The sequence below is a fragment of the Harpia harpyja genome, chromosome 3 (genome assembly GCF_026419915.1).
Source record: "Harpia harpyja isolate bHarHar1 chromosome 3, bHarHar1 primary haplotype, whole genome shotgun sequence".
NCBI lineage: Eukaryota > Metazoa > Chordata > Aves > Accipitriformes > Accipitridae > Harpia > Harpia harpyja.
The window spans coordinates 5,386,270-5,404,943 of record NC_068942.1 but is presented as its reverse complement, the minus strand read 5'-3'; the positions used below and the strand labels follow the sequence as shown (position 1 = coordinate 5,404,943).

The following is an 18,674-nucleotide window of genomic DNA, read 5'->3' as shown; positions in this document are numbered from 1 at the left end:
AGATATTTCAGATATTTTGTTCAGGTAAATACCCATTCAAGTCTCTCAGTGGGGCCAAGATTTAACATCTAAGATTTTTGAATCAACTTCTGAAGTAATTATCCATTTTTCTGTAATTGTATCTTATAAGATCTGAGGTACTCCTGTGCTATAGAGAGCCTGCCATTTCTGATGGCATGGCAGCCCATATATCACCGGGTCTGTTTGAACCAGAGAGCGAACACACCTGTGATGAAGGAAAAAGGTGAGGGAGAATTGGGAAGCCTGGGCAAGTTTGGGTAGCAATTGACAATAATGTTCCTTTTCTTCTGTATTTTCCACCACTCATTTTGATGATCACAGGCAGTTAGAAAGGCTGCAGCAACACGAACAAATCTCAGAATAGTGGGTTTGTTGTTTTAACTTGCAAGACAGTTCGAATTCCATTTATGGTACCTTGGCAGTACAGGTCAACCCTACTTGGATCCCTATTTAGGCTACAAACTCTTAAAGACGCCCAGTCGTACTGCGTTCAGTCACAGTCGGTATGTCCAGCCCCTTTCACAGCGGCATCCCATCATGTCTGGAGCTTACTGTAATGCAAATAAGTAACAGGTTTGCCCACCCTCACTAATGAGCTGGTTTCTTTGGAGCAGGGAACAATAATAATCCCTAGCCTAGCGTGAGGAATGCTTTGACCTTTTGAAGGTTGTGGGTTTGATCTGCAGGCCGTATTGTACTGTCAGTCTTCACGTGGTGGAAATTAAGTACTGGGTGATTGGCAGGGCTTCTGTAGAAGGCAGCAAACCTGCCTACTTCAGATATCGATCCTGGGAGCAGTGCAACCTGTCACATAAAATCTGTGTCTCAGTGCAGCCTTTCTCTAAACAAGTCTGGTATTTTGAACCTCTAGGATTGTAATAACCATCCTTGGAACAGGATCTGATTTCTGCCCAAAGGTGATGCTGTTACTCTCCTGCTCTAATATTCCGTCATATTTGCAAATACTGGAAATCTCCTACTCTGGCAAAACCCTCTTGCATCATGTGTGATACAACATTTATCAGTATGTATGGAAAGTATACATGTATGTAATAAACGGCTCTGTTCTTTAGCATTTTATATGTGTATATATAAAAGTAAAACCAAGAACACATTTACAGTCTGCCCAAGCTGCACTTGTTTTTCCTGTCGTTGTTTACATCTTAAGCAAAGTGACAATCTGACCTTCACATATTACTTCACCAAGCTGGCTGTTTTAATATCTGCGAGACAAGTAGGGTGTGTTAGTTATCACCTCCTTGCAGTACCTTTTTATATATGGTGCTTTTCAACTGCATATGGTAAATGCGAGGGATCTTCTAGATAATTTCTCTTGACGGGCAGGTATTTTGTGCATGTAAACCTAACTCTGTTACGTAATTCTTCTTGTTTATTACCACAGGAGAAGAAAACTTGCTGGCAATTTTGAAAAGGAGATGGTGGAAGTACATGATCCTGGGGATAATAGATATAGAAGCCAATTACCTGGTAGTCAAAGCTTATCAATACACCACTCTTACTAGTGTACAGGTAAGGACTCAAAGGATCTTCCCTTTTGTGGTAAGATAATAGGCCCAATGGGGTCAATGGTGCAGTGTCCATTGGTGTCAGTGCACTAATAGCTAGTCGCTGCCTGTGTCTTCTGTGTACTTTTTAATGCTGTCTCATAAGACACGTTTTTTCATATTGGACTATTTTTATTACTCAGTATTTTCCAAACTGTACAAAAACATACTGGCTTTCATTTCATTTTCCTGTGCTAAACCATTCATAATCGCCTGGCATTATCTACTTAATTTGGTCCTTTAAGGAAATATTTTCAGATGGGCTGAAATGGTTTTCTCATTTACATTGTACTTGGAAAAAATACAAGCACTTCTTTTAGGATTCCAAAATTAGATCTGAGTGCAAAAGTGTGGTGGGTTGACCCTGGCTGGAGGCTCTATCACTCCCCTCCTCAGCTGGACAGGGGGGAGAAAATATAACAAAGGGCTCGTGGGTCAAGATAAGGACAGGGAGAGATCACTCACCAATTACTGTCATGGGCAAAACAGACTCGACTTGGGGAAAAATTAGTTTAATTTATTACCAATGAAATCAGAGTAGGATAATGAGAAGTAAAAACTAAATCTTAAAACACCTTCCCGGCACCCTTCCCTTCTTCCCAGGCACAGCTTCTCTCCTGAATTCTCTCCCTCCTTGCCCCCAGCAGCACAAGGGGATGGGGAATGGGGGTTGGGGTCAGTTCATCACACGTTGTCTCTGCCGCTCCTTCCTCCTCAGGGGGAGGACTCCTCACTCTTCCCCTGCTCTGGCATGTGGTCCCTCCCATGGGAGACAGTCCTCCACGAACTTCTCCAATGTGAGTCCTTCCCACAGGCTGCAGTTCTTCATTAACTGCTCCAGTGTAGGTCCTTTCTGTGGGCTGCAGTCCTTCAGGAACAGACTGCTCCAGCGCAGGGTTCCCACGGGGTCACAGCCTCCTTCGGGCATCCCGCTGCTCCGGCGTGGGGTCCTCCCCGGGCTGCAGGTGGAGATCTGCTCCACCGTGGACCTCCATGGGCTGCAGGGGAACAACCCATCTCACCATGGTCTTTCCCACGGGCCGCAGGGGAATCTGCTCTGGTGCCTGGAGCATCTCCTCCCCTCCTTCTTCACTGACTTGAGGGTCTGCAGAGCTGTTTCTCTTACATATTCTCACTCCTCTCCTGGCTGCGACTGTGCAGGTTTTCTTCCTTTCTTAAATCTGTTCTCCCAGAGGCGCTACCACCATCACTGCTGGGCTCGGCCTTGGCCAGTGGCGGGTCCATCTTGGAGCCGGCTGGCATTGGCTCTGTTGGACACAGGGGAAGCTTCCAGCAGCTTCTCACAGAAGCCACCCCTGTAACCCTCCTGCTACCAAAACGTTGCCACACAAACCCAATACAGGATTTTTAGGATTCCATAACTAGATCTGAGTGCAAAAGTTGTCATTAAGTAAAATGTATGTAGTTATAATGAAGTCTTACTTTAACGCAAGCAGTTAGATGTGTTATGTTATATAACAGCTTAACTGCAGCTATCAAAAAGTGTACTCTCCCTTAAAAAATTATACATGCAGTGAACAAAGGCTAGGGTAGCGATTTCTCCAAAGATCCAACCTGTATAATTTAAATACAGAACACAAAAGAATCAGTCGTCTTCCCATTTAAGTGGAGAAGTGAATATTAGAAACATTTTTAAGAGACTGGAAATTGTCTATCTTGGGAAATCATTGCATACTTCATTGCTACTTGTTCTAAAACAAACCTACTCCCTTTTTACACTGTCTCTAAATAACTGGGCAACACTAGGTAGTGTTCAGTGTATTTTACACCTTACTTGCCTGAAGTTTACATTAGAGCCAGTAAAATAGAGGAGCACCAGTTAATGTTCTGCAGAATTGAAGCTAATTAGGAATATATCTCTTCCATAGTTGAAAAGTGATATTGGAAAATACTGAGCTTGTTTAGCTGAGTAAGAAGCAAAACCAGAAAAAAACTATGAATTCAAGGAATCTGAATGTGAGGTTGATGCTAAATATTCACAAATGCCTCTGCCATCAGAATCTTGGTTTGAGAATTCTTTGAAACGTGCCCAGACAATGTAATATTGCTTTTAACACTTTTCCAAATCAGATTACTCAGTATAGAGCAAAGCATAAATCCACATAAACCTCACACTGTCTGATTTTATAGCTACTAAAAGCCTCAAAGAGGAAAGCAAAAGCTGAATTGCTTCTTTTGCGTGTTCACTCATAGCAAGTAGGAATAGTGGACTGAGCAAGACGATCCAGGTCATTAAATCCTGTCTCCCACAGCCACCAACAAGCACGTATCAGAGGTTCATCTGGTGAGACACGCGAAACACCAATTCCAGAAGATGCAAACCCTCCCACTCTTCTGCAATGAGCACGGCCTTTAGTGTAAGAGATCAAAAACTACGGTGTGAGGAGGGAGCAGGCAAGAGAGTTCAAGGGCGTTGCCTGTGCGTCGGCAGGGAATTAGCTGAAATGAGCCATGGTCTCTTTTCAGACTGAGAGAGAGAGGAAGGGTGGAACAGGAGAACTGTCATAGGGCAGAGACAGTGTCATGTCCATTGACCTCTTGCACAAAAAGATTGCAACAGAGTTCAGGTGTCTTTCCCACGTAGCTTGAAAGAAGGAAGAGAGAGAAGCTCAAATGCCGTCAAGCTTTTTTCCAGGAGTAAAAGGAAAAAAGTGTCTCCTTTTCCCATAGTTGTCCTGGATTGCTCGGATACACATGGTGTGACTGGGAATACCTGTTGCATTTTAAATTCACTTCATGCCTTAATTTGAATGAGCTTCTAAGCGTAGACGAGGCCAAAGATACAGTGAGAATGGGACGAGTATGAGGTAATGCATTAAGATGTTGAATCAAATGACACATTTTTTGAAATGTAGCCAAACAACACGCTATTTCATTTAAAGATGAAACAGAAGAAACTCGGGATTATTCAGCCTGAAACAGCATTGGTCGAAGTGTGTAATGGGATGAAATGAAGACTGAAGAAATGGAAAGTAAAAGATGAGAAAAAGCAAGCTTTTCCTAGAATCTGATTTCTGAAGAAGCAAGCAGGACCACTCTCTCAAGAGCATCTTCTGAAAGGCCTGATCCTGCAAGAGCACTACCTGTGAGGCCATAAATGCTCGCTGACACGTAGCAAGAAGTATTCAGATCCTTTTAGAACTGAGACCTGAGACCATTGCTACCTACCACAAATCAGCACGGCTTTGACTGAAGGCTGTGGGAGCTATGCCGATATATACATTGATTGAGAATCAAGCCACTCGGGTCAGTTCCAGGGGATTTTATTCTCAACAGGTTTTACACCAAGGCTTTTCTGTGGGGGAGAATATAAGAGGTTTTGAAATTGTCACTTCAGTAAATGAGAAATCTTGCAGTATTTTTATAGTGGTGGTACATGGACCATTTCAGTAGGAAATCAGTTTTACAACATATACTTTTTTTCCACATGATATCTTTGCTCTGTCATGCAAAACTAACATGCGAGTGTACTGGGCTTGTGGTGCTTTTAGGCAAAAAACACTAAGCTGCTCCCAGCAAAAAGCCAAAGTTTAACTGTAAAAATATACCTTTATTGCAATTGATTTGCAGTTCTACTTTCGCCAAAAAATTCCAAGCACTCAACAGCTTTGTTTGACGAGTAGCTTTAAACTCTTAGGACTCTCAAAGTTTCTAGTTTAAACTCCATCTTTTTTTTGTAATTGACATTATCTCATCATGGTTCCTGGAAAAGACTGAAAATCGTGCCTAATTTTCCCACTGTTTCACACCCGAGTCTTTCCTATACTTGCCTTTAAAATTCCCATTTGGTTTTGGTCTGGGAAAACAGAATTTTCTAATAAACCTTCCTATACGTCTTTCACCAGATGCCTTCAGAACCACAGTGAATGAGGCCACAAAGGCAAAAATCAGAAATGAATATGGTACCTAACCTTTACTTTTGGGTGTGCTTCTGATTATTTCAAATCCTCATGTACTCTATAATTACTGTCTGAGAATGTGGCACTCGGCTCCATCGTAAGATAAAAACAAAGTACTGTGAAGCCCAGAAACACATAATTTTCCCTGTAAAAAACCCAAACAAAACAACAACAAAACAAACACCCAAAGCCTAAAAGACCTCCCTTATAAACTAGGTGACATAAAAAAATTTGATTGAAAACCAATACACTGTTCATGTTTCAGACATCAAGGTGTAGGTCAATTGCTAAGGATAAAATGCAAGGTACCCTTTAGGTACCTGCAGTGCAATCCTGGGGCAACTAGATTTAATAGAACAATCCAAGAAACCTACACCTAATTGTGTACATATCTAAAATGTCATAGACATCTAACATCCCCTGGTCTATGGGTACTAACCTGCTGCTCAGAGCAATCTTGGGACATGAGAACTTGTGTTTGAACCTCTCAGGTTGTTCCTTCTTTGGTAGCTTTAAGTTCTGATTCTTTGCATGCCCAGAGTGCTTCTGTATTGATGGAGGCAGATGCCTGAATACCTGCCTCCATTTTAAGATTCAAAAGCTAAGTATGCCTACATCAAAGTACCCTGAGGAACTCAATTTGTTTGATGTGATCTTAGCATGCCTCACGTGCTTACAGAAAGCCTGGAGTGCTTTCCAAATTGCAGGGGTAAAGCTACCTTTTACATAAAGTCATAGCTGTTAAAACAGTAGCCTGCAGAAAGGGCTTGAGTTAACTCCACCTTAGCTGGGGAAATTGAAACTCAAGCTTCCCACAGCCATGAAAATGCTCAGGCTAGCAGTAAGTGAACACTGTTCTCTAGAGGGTACCTTTAAAAACTGAGTATACACCAGGTGAAAGGCACAGTAGTTTGTTGATGGATCAATTTGATATCCAAACCCACACATTTCAAAAAGTGCCAGAGATCAGTCACTCTTAATGCTCTCAAATGCATGTGTCCTGATTCCCAGATGGCTAAAAACTTGCAAAATGATCTTTAGTTTCTCTTTGATGCATTAATCTAACTTGCACTAGATTTTGCAGCCTTCTTGCACGTCAGCTGTAGCAGATGCAGAAAGTGTATTAAACACTCCCATGTACACTGGCACCTGATCCCATGGACTTTTTTTAAAAACCATAACCTTAACTTTCACGACTGCCTGTGGTAATGCTTTCCATATTTATCCTAATGGTTTTTAAAACAACCCTGGCGTAGGCCTGTGGTAAGTTTGATAACTATTCAAGAAGGGCGTTTTAACTACTGTTAGAGGCACCTTTTACACAGCAGACAAAATTAGTTCGCCCAGAAGGAATTAAAAGATTCTGAAGTTCTTGCAGTTATTTACATCTAGATATTTAATTTGTTTGAAACTATGTTTTGACTTCAACTTCCCTGTACTGCATTTACAGTGTGCTGCACACGTACATCCTACCAAGCCCATAATGTCTTCCACTAAGCCTGTTATGATACTAATATTTGTAACCTTTGCTGCCAGGTAAGTGCTTTCTCATCATATCAAGCTGCGTTAGGAGGCAGGCTGCCCTCTCCCTTCTTCCCCGTCGTCCCCACATTAATTAGCTCTCCTTTCTGCAATACGGTGTTCTGTTCACCTGCACATTACGCTGTTGCGTGGCACTCTCTAGAGGTCGTTATCCTTTTTCTGTGTTATGACATCACATAGAAATCTGGACTATTTCTGCAATGCCTTCCAAAGTGGTACTGTAGAATATACATACGATGTCACAAGAAATAAGGCACTGTCAAAGAGAGAGCTATGTTTCCAATTAGTGATTTATCTGGTAATTTATTCCTTGGGCAATCAAGCCTTTGATTGGCATGATGAAAACAAAGGTAGTAAAAGCTGGGATTTATAGACACCAGGAGACAGACAATAAAACTACGATGCTGATGTTCTCAGCTACTCTTAGATCACTGTGAGGCTCAGCAGTACATCATACTTCCAATTACCTCTGGCAGTTTTCATACCTGAACAACTGCCACCAGAAAAGGAAAGGAGTCAGCAGTAAGCACTTATTATAGGAGTGCTGGATGGCGATAGACTTTGCTTTGTTCTTGGTCCCTATGGACTCAGTGCATGTTGAGGCAGAAGGTTTGAGATAATTTTGAAGCAAATCTAGGACGTGAGGAGCAGGGGATGTGCAATATTGAAGTTGTTGATCCACCTTGTCCAGTGCCCGCTAACATGAAATATCTCAAAACCAGAGATAAATACCACTCCTTCCCTTCCTCCCCCCATCCTGTGCATGTAAGATTGACCATACTTTCCTGTTTTGCTTCAGGGCAGTGAGGGAATACTGCGATGTTAATAAGGTTTGCAGATCAGCATTGTGCAGAAGTGTTGCATACCATACATTTATACTGTGAGAGTCTGTGGGGTGTATCTTGCGTCTGATTTATCATTGCACTTCAAGTTGCTGTTCTCTTTTAACTGTTACCTGTGGCTCGCAAACCAGCCCCTACAGCATCCTTAGTCTCTGTACATGCTTTTGGAGTCAACTGAGCTCTCAGCATCCAGAGCTCCTGCCTCTAATGGCAAAATTCACCTTGAGCCAAACTTTTTACTAACATAAATATGCAAAATCTCATTAAAGTCAGTGGACCTGTGCCCATTAGAACAGCAGAGATTTTGGCGTTCTGTGCCCATTTTGCATATTCTTGCAGGTGAAATGCAAAAGCAGAAGTTTTTCTGCAGGAGACATCCATGATTTTTCCTAGGCCAAAATCTAATCCCCTGCATAGCTTACAGCAGCTGGTGACATGGAGAAGTTTCTAATAAGTAACCTTGAGAAAATGGTCTTCAAAGCCCATATCCAGTCATCTTAAAGAGAAGCAAAACAGAAAATAGTTTTTTTCTGCAGAAACACGTGACTGCTGGCAGAGCTGTCTGCTGTCTTAGAATTACCTTTTTCTGACAGTGGTATGTAAAATCAGAGGAGGAAAGCAGTTACAGGAAAGGCCAGTTCAGCGGTCAGTTTGTTGGTAACTCTTCCTGGTATTTGAGCAGATCTTGCATAAGCACTGCTGGAGTGCATTTAATGAGAGGAGAGGATGAAGAGGTGTGTCCTAAGTTTTTTTTTAAAAAAAGAGTCAAGATGTAGTTACTCATGTTGGTAGTAAAGAGTGTCCATGTGTAGAGAGTTAAAAGCAGAGGAACTGTGGGTTGGATGTGACCACCACCTTTCATTTAACATAACTTCAAGAAGTCGCTGAATTCCTTCTATGTACACAGAAAGCTGGAGCTGTGATAATCCTCATCTCGGGTGTTGGTGCGTGCAAGTCAGATGTAGGTGAAGGTCTTTCACTAGTGAAAGTTTTGAGGGAGTTTCTGCATCTGCAGGGAAAAAGAGAAAATCCCGAGAACAGATTAAAGGAACCGATAGGAACAGTTATAGAAGCATCGGTCATGTGTCCCCAAGAAAAAAATTAGAGACCTTGTGGGCAAAATACTGATTTAAAGAGGCTTCAGACTGGGAGCAGTCAGTCTTCTGGCTTTTGTTTCTTCCGTGTCATGGAAATTAATCATTTTTACGTTTTTTAAACAAATTACATCACTAACTGATTCTTTCACCCGTCTCCCTACCCGAAGTACCCTACATTTTGGCTGGGTGAAAAAATTAATAGTTTTTAAATTAATTCTGTGATTATATAAAAACCATGCAAGAAAGTGATTAAGTTGTGATGAGATAGCAAATAGAAACACGAAAGGTAAAAAAAATGCTCCTTTTTTATTTTAATTGCTTGAAATAACCCTGTCAGAAATGCTACTAGCATCCACACCTTCCCTGCAGAAGGTTTCAGTCACAAGATACCGTAACTGCCACGCAGTTCCCTTGACAGCCGGCAGCCAGCTCTGGGAGGGTTCACAACTCGGCTGCTTTTGTACAGCTGAATCAAGTGTGTGTGGTATTGTGAAGGTAGTGTGAAAACTGGAATAGAAAGAGCCCTCGAATGGGCAGCAAACCCTTTCTTCCTTTGAAAAAAACAAAGCAAATGTCAGAAGGTGTGCCTCTTACTGGATATAGCGCTTGCTGTTGTATTAAACTTACCAGGTCTCATGCTGAAATTCAGTAGCCATCACATGTACTTGACCATACAAGGTTGGACGGATACGATGCTGATTTTACTGATCCCTCTGCTCTGGAGAGTAGGCTGAGTAGAGAGTGCAGCTGATTCTCCGCATAATTTGCTGGAGGGCAGTGCTAATGAGAAACCCCTAATGTGAAAAAAAAGGGCTTATAACTGGGGGAAAAAAAATCCAATGAATGTTTAAAAAGGGAGATTCAGCTCAGCTGCTTCCATAGGGAGTTTGCTGACCAGCTTTTTTCTTTTTGATATCACTGCAGATCAGCAGGTCACCCTCTATATTACAGACCTTTCTTCTAAAGCTTGCCAGCTCTCCTTTCCAATGACTAACAGTACATTCCTGCTATAGATGTGCAAACACATGCTGAATTTGTGAGATCAGAGACTGGGTATTTACTGTTAGCAAGAGAGTATTTGTCTATGATTCACAAGTATAACAGAGTCAACGTAATTTAACAAACAAGTAATCAGAGGAAACACTTTTCAACATTGTGTATCATCAACAGACTTAGATGCAGTGTGGTATCTTTTAGGGTCAAATAATAATCTTCAACCTCTACAACAACACAGCATTTTTATGATAGAAAGGCATTTCTGTAGGATGGTATATCAATAGTTTATATATTTTTTTATCCTGTCTTCTAAAGCAGCCCAATTCAGAGCTGTGATGAAGAAAACCACAGATAAATGTGGCAAAGAACCTGGTTGCACCACACACTCCTATCAGTTTTATTATCTTCCCATGGCAAAATAGGAAATATGTTTTCCTTTAGTTTAGCGACATCTGATAACTTCTGTGATTAACAGGAACGTTGATTAGAATCAGATCACTCATTAATTTAACATAATGACAGGGTATAGGCAGTACCTTTTGAATAAGCAATTAAAAAGAAGGAAAACACTGAAGATGATTCTTGGGGAAATACTGGTAAACAACTGACCTTTATGTATTATAAATGAAATTCAAGCTAAGCAAAATTTATCTTTGTTATTGTAAAAGCTTTATGTCAGAAAAATGACAATTAGGTATAGTTTTTTTTACTTACTAGCTGAAATAACTAATAACAAACAAAAGAAAGAAAAAACAAGGAAAAAAATTAACAAGAAAGCCCTATTGCAGATCAGGTAATCCACAATCTCACATGTTTTGTCTGTAGAATATATGTGCATATTTCTTCTACTAGACAGGTTTATCTGAGGAAAAAAGAAAGGCAGAGTGAATTTAGTCCCAGAGAAATGAAATGTAAAGCACTACCTGAAAAATAGTTAAGCAATATACACTGGGTTATCTTACTGCTTATATTGTAGTAACCCAATTTATTTCTGTCTACCCCATTGTTTAATTATAGGTATAAAAAAAGCACAATTCAAGAACTATATAATGTCAATGAACATTATCTACATTTAATGTTTATATCTATTGATGCTGCAGTATTCCAAATAGCAATTCGTGGATTAGACCTTGGACTACCAGCCCCAAAGGGGCGTTTTCCAGCTGCTGTCAGTGTTGTTTGTTTGTGACAGGTTCTGTTCATGCATCCCTTCATGTTAGTGCTTAAAAGACACATCTTCACATACTTGAAAACATAGGTATGTTTAAATATTTATGGAATGAGAGGAATTTTTAAAATCTTCCCCTAAAAGACTGTTAGTGGGAATTTGTATGTTGAAGTCCACATGCTGTGGGTACGAACAGTTTTTAAAACTGGCTATTGAAGTCACATAACATATCTCATATTCACAAGAAAATGTTCTTTTTGTGTGCTTAGCCCAGAGTAAGTAAAGCAGCCCTCATCAGAGCTCCTGTCCCACAATGAACATGCAGTGTCATGTCCTGTGTGTAAAGGTGGGCAAGACGTTCCAGATGTTAGGAGTTAAAACTATCCACTGGGTCACTCTGTGTCTCTTGAGAGACAGTAGTTAGTGGCTTAAAGGTGACATCTTCATATTCTTAAATCTAGTCTTAAATCCTGTTTGCATGAGTGACCGAAGCTACTGATTTTACAAAATCGAATAGTTGGTCCAGTAACGGCTAAGGTTCACTTACTCACCTTTGCACAGAAAAAAAATGGAAGGATGCTTGCAGACGCTTACTATCTTACTTAATAAGTGGTTTCTTAAAACACCTCTGTGCTTAACTGTTGTATAAGGCTTTCTGCTCTGTCTTGGGCACAGTTGTCTCCGAGGTGGTATGTGTATGTGTATGTATGGGGAAGAGGGTGCTCAAATCGTAGGTGCTCACCTGAGGAAGGCAGTGGCAGACTGTGCAGTACCACTGGCTGGTCCTATTTTACTCACATCCAGCTCTAAGTGTAAGGGTGCCTCCTCCAGTGCAAAGTTAATTGACTTGGTATAACCTACTGGTTACTGGTGACTCCAGGAGGACAGCGTGGAAGGGAAGCCACGTGCACTGAGCCAGGTAAAGGTGGTTCTTACTGGTGACAGATTTTGGTTGCTTTCTCCAAGGTGATACAGGTGCCTGCCCATGTGAGCTTCTCCTCCACCTTGTTTTGACGCCAGCTACCAGTTAAGTTAGACTCATAGAGCAGCCCATCTTGGAAGGGACCTCCAAAGATCATCTGGTTCAACCTTTTGTGGGAAAGGGAGCCTAGATGAGTTATTTAGCACCCTGTCCAATCGCATCTCAAAAACCTCCGGTGATGGGGACTCTACCACGTCCCTGGGGAGGTTGTTCCACTGACTGACTGTTCCCAGTGTAAAAAATTTCTTTCTTATATTGAGATGAAACCTCTCCCAGTGCAACTTGTACCTGTTGCCCCTTGTCTTCTCTATGTGGCTTCTGGGGAAGAAAGAGTCTCCGTCTTCTTTGTAGCCACACTTTAAGTAGTGGAAAACTGTGATGATGTCAGAAAACTGTGAGTTAAAGTCATTTCTTTGAGTGTTTCTTACCCAGGATTTTTGTTTCCTGGCGACATACTGGTAGTTTCTGGAATAAATTTTAATTTGAAAATCTCAAGGTCCTCTCACAAACATTTGGTGCGTTTCTTTTTTTATCACGGGTTCTCTGTGTTTATTGCTGGGTGTCTCTGAAAAAAACAGTTAAAGATTGTGTTTCATAACACTTCTTTGAGAAAGCTCTTACCCAGGGTCTGTTGGCAAGAAGACTGAGTTTCTTGCACTGCAGCCATGGTGGGTTTTGGTTGGTTTTTTTTTTCCTTCAGAGGCATATGGGACTGTATTTTCAAGGAGTTAACAGTCCCCACAGGGGGCAGATTTTTCATAAGTATTCTGCATGCAGAAACCCCTTGATTTATATGGCCAGATTTAATACATGTGATCAACTTGTGCGTTATGATCACTCCTGCTAATTGGACCTGAAATGACTGAATTAAAGCATATGTCTAGACTGCAGGAAAACTGCCCTCAGTCTTTGTCCGTTAATCACCAGAGGTGAGGACCAGATGGAGTGGTGCGACTCTCTTTTGGCCCAGGTTTCCTTCCCATGGATTTGAAATATGCATCTGAATCCAAGAGCAAGGCAGTGCTTTTGGGTGTTACCATAGAGCAACAGCTCTCCTGAATTCGTGGAACAGTCATGAACAGAATAGTCTTATCCTCTGTCTGATGGATGACATAACCACTTGAATACACTTTCTGTCTTGTAGAATGTGCTGTTACTAACTAAACCCTGCTCCCCTCTGCTGGAATCTATCCTGGTATTTTAGGGCAAAGTGTTAGCAGGGTGATGTGTTGATTTTTCCTCTCTTTCTTGACAGCTCCTAGACTGTTTTGTCATCCCAGTGGTGATACTGCTCTCCTGGTTCTTCTTACTGGTACGATACAAGGCAGTACATTTCATTGGGATTGTGGTCTGCATTCTGGGCATGGGCTGCATGGCAGGAGCAGATGTCCTCGTTGGGAGACAGCAAGGAGCAGGTGAGTAAGGATGGATGGGTTGTATGACCAAGTTCTGTGCAGAGAAACGGCTGACCAGAACATGTCAGATTGGGACAAAAAAAAAAAAAAGGAAAATTGCCAAGAATCCCTATGCCTTCATGGATCCAAGGCACCGCACCATTCAAAGTTGCTTCTTTATCAGAAGGGACAGAGAGCAAAAATGGGGCGACACTTAGAAGTCAACACTGCTGCAAATGGGCATCATGGGCCCTGTCTCTGCAACGCAGGTTACCCGCTGTGTAGGCTGGGGGGACAAGCGAAATACTTGCAGTTTCATTCTGTTTTGGCTTAGTTGTTTGACTGCAAACCTCAGCTGCTTCCTTTCCAAATTGGCTACATCTTTGAGTCATAAGCACCTCTCACATCCACTGTGTACTCTTACTTCTCAACTTTGCTCCTTTTTTGCACAGAGGCGGGGTCGCTGCGTACATGCTAAAAGACACTGAACCTACATATTAACTGTAGCAATTGGGTTTTGCACACAGTCTCAGAGTAAAGGTTTGGGATTTGCCTGCATCATTGTTGAAAAGAACCTTCTTGTGTGTAAAATGTTCTTTTTGATGTGTGGCATCATATGAATAATGTGTGTGTAGCTATTAATGCAGACCAGACAGAGTTAGATTTCATCGATCAACTTCCTCTGTCACATTGATTTCTCTAGTGTCAACCCAAATGATGTGGGAAGGCTGGAAATTCTTTTCAAAGATTGTCAATTAGGCACAGTTTTCATTCTTAATTAAAAGCACTGAATTGTGAGCTGAGCATAATACACTGGGATTTAAAATTCTTGACTCAGCTTTCTGAATACAAATGCAAGTGCTGCAAGAACTGCATTTGCCAGGATGCTACTATATAAAACAAGGGAGTTTGTGACAGTACTCACCATATCTCCCTGCCCCCTTTTATCCCTGTCCTTTATCCTAAAAGGAGACTTTTAGTTCATAGGTCTCCTCCAGAAATAGCCCTGCCCCAGCTAAAAAGGAAAGAATATACTCTGTACTATGAAATCAGCCAGCCAAAACTGCATTGGGAATGACTGATTTCAGAGGGATTGGGATTTGAACCTTGGGTTCCAGAGGAAATATCCTGTGTCCCAGTAATCTAGAGAGTAACATGCTAACACGGGTGAGTTGTACATCAGCAGGACCATGCGGGGCAATGGACCTCAGCGGTCAAGGAACAGATTGAAGAACACTGACGTTTTGCCATGCAACTGCAATAATTAGATACTGTTTGCCATATTCATTACTAAAGCAAGGGTATAGCTGTTAGGTAAATTTGTCCAGAAAAATCTGTTAACATGCATTATTGCCTTTTAATTCGGACCTACACATGAAAAACTGTGTCCGTGCTTATTGCTACACAGAAAGACTGCACCTTTTTTTTTTTTAAAGTGGCAAAATTATGTTATTAATGATGTTGTCTTTAACAGAGTAAAATAGATGAGCTGGTTTAATTTATCTGAAGGGGTAAAACTATACATTAAAAATCCACAAATAAAAAGAAGTATTGGCAGCAAAAGAAAAAAATCTTGAAACTCTTCATTAAGGGGTTCCACACCATTTATAGGATTTTTCCTAGGACTGGGCAAACAAAAGAAAGGAGTACACCAAAAGCAATGATGCTGTACTAGTCCTCAGTAAACTCCTCTGTTTATCCTATATTTTAGGGGACAAGATCTGTTGATACCTGTGTGCCCCTGTTGACCGTACTATTTACTGTCTTAGAAGTGCCATAAGGCTCTGCTAGGCACCTACTGCCTACAGCAGTCTAGCCTGCCAACTCTTACAGTAAGGGAACATGAATTTAAAATGCATCACTGTGAGATTAACAGGTATTTTCCAAACTGTCTGCAGGAATTAGATATAATGTGCAGGCATGCTCTCAACTTTCAATAAATACATGGTAGTATACCTCTTTTTAGTGTATCCTGGCTGATGTTTTGCACATTACTCAATGGGGAAAGCAATTATTATCAAGTACTTTGTGCTCTATCACCTTACATGCCAAGTATACCTTAAAATAACACTTTACTGAACTAATAACCCTGAGGTACCTTGGTACTTGTGCTCCTGTAATACCCAGAGGTCTAAGACACAGAGGTCTAAGTGTTTCACCCAGATTTTTCAAAGCACTTCACAGCTTTAGCTTACCAGTCTCTGAAAACCAGTCACTTCAGTCCTGTGAATAAGTATATGAGTGTACATTTAGTCTAAGATGGGACACATTGAGACTGCTTTTTAGATATTACAATCGTCAGTAATTACAACCAAAAGCAAAGAAAGAGAAACACCTCTCAGTGCTGGGCGTTAAGGTAAAAATGTGGCAGAGTGGCCTAGTAAGAGTGTGAAAAGCAATCGTGTCAGACATAGTTCATATTTAAATGATTTATGATACGCTATAGTACTATAACTAGTCCCCAAAAGATCAACTCCCCTCTGGACTGTATGACTTCTGCTTCCAGAGAACATTAAATATGCTAAGAATGATTAATGCAAAGTGTGTTTTACCAAGCTATGCGTTATGTTTCTTCAGAAGAATGACCTACGCCATTAAATTTGTCAAGTACAACTGTATTAACCTAAAAGTCTTTAGAATGCCTCTAGTCAGTTGATACATACTTCCTTAGCAATGAAACCAGTAGATGCATGTGGATTTTACATCCATGAAAATATGTCTATTAGGATATGTCAATCCTGGGGGAAAGTTCCAAAGTCAGCCTCTTGAGGAAGCAAAGAAAAGGCATTTGACAACCAGGATGCTAGGCATTATTAGGAAAGAAACCAAAAATATAGTATAAAACATTTTAATGCCAGTATATAAAGTTTTGATGCACTAACCTTTTGAGTACCATGTATTACTCTAGTCACTGCATCTCAAAAAGAAATGACCAGAAAATAAGCCTATAGAAGCAATAGAGAAAGGTGAGAAAGGTGTTCAAAGGCATAAAATGGCTTCAGGATGAAGAGGCTGTAGGCAGACTGGGACTTTTCATCTTTCAGAAAAGGCAAGAAAGAGACAGAATACGATAAAGGTACATGAAGTCTTCAGTGGTATGTAGAGGGTCAATACAGAGTGATTCTTAAATATTTCTCACAATCAGAAAATTATGGGATGCCCAATATAATTTTGAGGTATAAGGCTTAAAAGCTAAAAACATTAATTACTTTTTAATAGTAGGCCAAAAATAGATGGACTTTACACAAATTAACGAAGAATCCCTCAAGATCTATTAAGTTTGATGGTCTAATGCAACTTCCATCTCAGAAAATCCCTAATCTACTGAGAACTGGCTGATAAAAATCCCTCTGTGCTTCCCGATTTCTTTTTGCTTTCCTCAGCCACCCTCTGCTGCCCAATGCCAGAAGAGGGTCCTGGGCTGGGCAGACCATGCTCTGACCAGATTTTGGTTTCCTCTTCTGGGAAAGCCGTGAAGGTTGAGGTTCGCACTCTGAGCAGGAGCGTGCTCTGGGGAGAGCCGTCGCGGTGTGGTGCTCGGGGCCATCCCATCTCTATGAAAATGCTCAGCCTCTGAGCCGTCTTTGTTTCACAGATGCAAAAGGATGATATTTTTGTCTCAGCGGTTCAGCACAGCCAAGCTCTAAGGTCAAAAGTTTTTTCAGCAGTACTTCCCCGAAGTGTCAGTGAGTAGCTGTAATAAATACCAAATGAGTGAGCTCAGTGAGAGGTGATTGGAGCCACTGTGGAACATCAAATGCATCAGGGGTATGAAGAGGTTTTGTAAAGTGCTGATGCTTGTTTTAAATTAAGGGCATCTTCCGTGGCTGATTGCAAAAGAAGGCTAAAAGGAAAATAAGTACCAAATGTTAAAAAGATAAATGGTCAAATATAAACATGCTGTCAGTCAAGTTACATGCAAAACAGAAATTCAGTGAGAGACTGGATGAGTACGTGAAAGAGAAATCTAGTAATGTTTGCTAAATACACAGAAGCCACATCTCCTCTGAGCTGAAAAATGTTGGAGATTAAGAGGGCATTACTGTGAGTATTGTAAACTTCACCCCATTCCTATTTGTGCCTAAACAACTTAAGCTTTTCTAGTGCTTGTAGCCAGTGTTGGAGACAGGATGCTGGATAAATGAACCCTTGGTCTCTCCTTTTATGACCTTTCTCATTTTCATAAATTTCATCTCCCTGGAAATTTCAGCGCTGTAGTTTGGAATGAAAACTGAAGGCTTAAAAGAACTCCCTAAAGAAAAATGTAGAAAAGATAATTTTGAACCAATCAGAATGTTTGGCTTCCATTTTTATTTACTGCAGTGTGTAATTTACAAATCAATAATAATAAAACTTAAAAAGGCAGGAACTCAAAAAATAAATCAAGAGGTATTTTAAAAGAAAACTAGGTTTCTTAAAAAAAAATACAGTCTCATACTTCAGCATTTCTACTGAACCTTTTCAAAGGAAATTCCATTATATCCAGCCCTTCGGAATATGGTTCTGCAGCAACGTCTGACAGCTTTGTGAAGCTGTAGCTCTTGTAGAAATCATTTAACAAGCCATATGTGCAGAGGAAATCGCATGCATCAGTTTGCAATGCCAGGGCCTCAGTTTTCAAGCCAGAACTTGATCTCCCTGCAGCCCTCCCTGACCCGCCAATAATAAAAGCCTCCAAGACTTAAAAAGGTTTCAAACAGTCTTTGATAATACAATGTTTTAGTGATTATATATACCTGGAGGTACTGAAAATACATCTTGGTGTTCATTGCATGCATTAGGTACTACTATGTTAATTGAACCTCTTAAAAGTCTGTCATTATCATCGCCCTGTCTACACCCCATCCTTCCTCCTCTCTTTCTTGTCAAACAACTTCATGTGAGAATGGGGTCAGTATTGGTGTTGTAATGATTTCTTCACTCATTTCACAGGTACACGGAATTTTTCGGTTGTTTTCACATCTAAATACTGGACATGTTTTAGACCGGTTAGAATTCAAGATGAGATGCAAACTGCTCTATATAGCTGAGTCACGTTCTATCTGTAAAAAAAGTAATAATAATAAAATAAAAAGGATTAGTCACTGAAGAATGCCACTTGGTTTCTATATGTTTTTACAAATTTTTCCGATTCTTTCGGACTCTCT

At 40.8% G+C, this 18,674-nt stretch overlaps 1 protein-coding gene across 1 annotated transcript in view; it reads left to right on the top strand.

Moving 5' to 3' along the window:
* The window catches only part of SLC35F1 (solute carrier family 35 member F1), a 256,649-nt gene that overhangs the window by 201,516 nt on the left and 36,459 nt on the right, over nucleotides 1-18,674 (top strand). Inside the window, exons 3-4 of the mRNA XM_052781230.1 lie at nucleotides 1,424-1,551; nucleotides 13,389-13,548. Coding sequence (XP_052637190.1) covers nucleotides 1,424-1,551; nucleotides 13,389-13,548 — 288 coding nt within the window. The remainder of the gene's footprint in view (nucleotides 1-1,423; nucleotides 1,552-13,388; nucleotides 13,549-18,674) is intronic.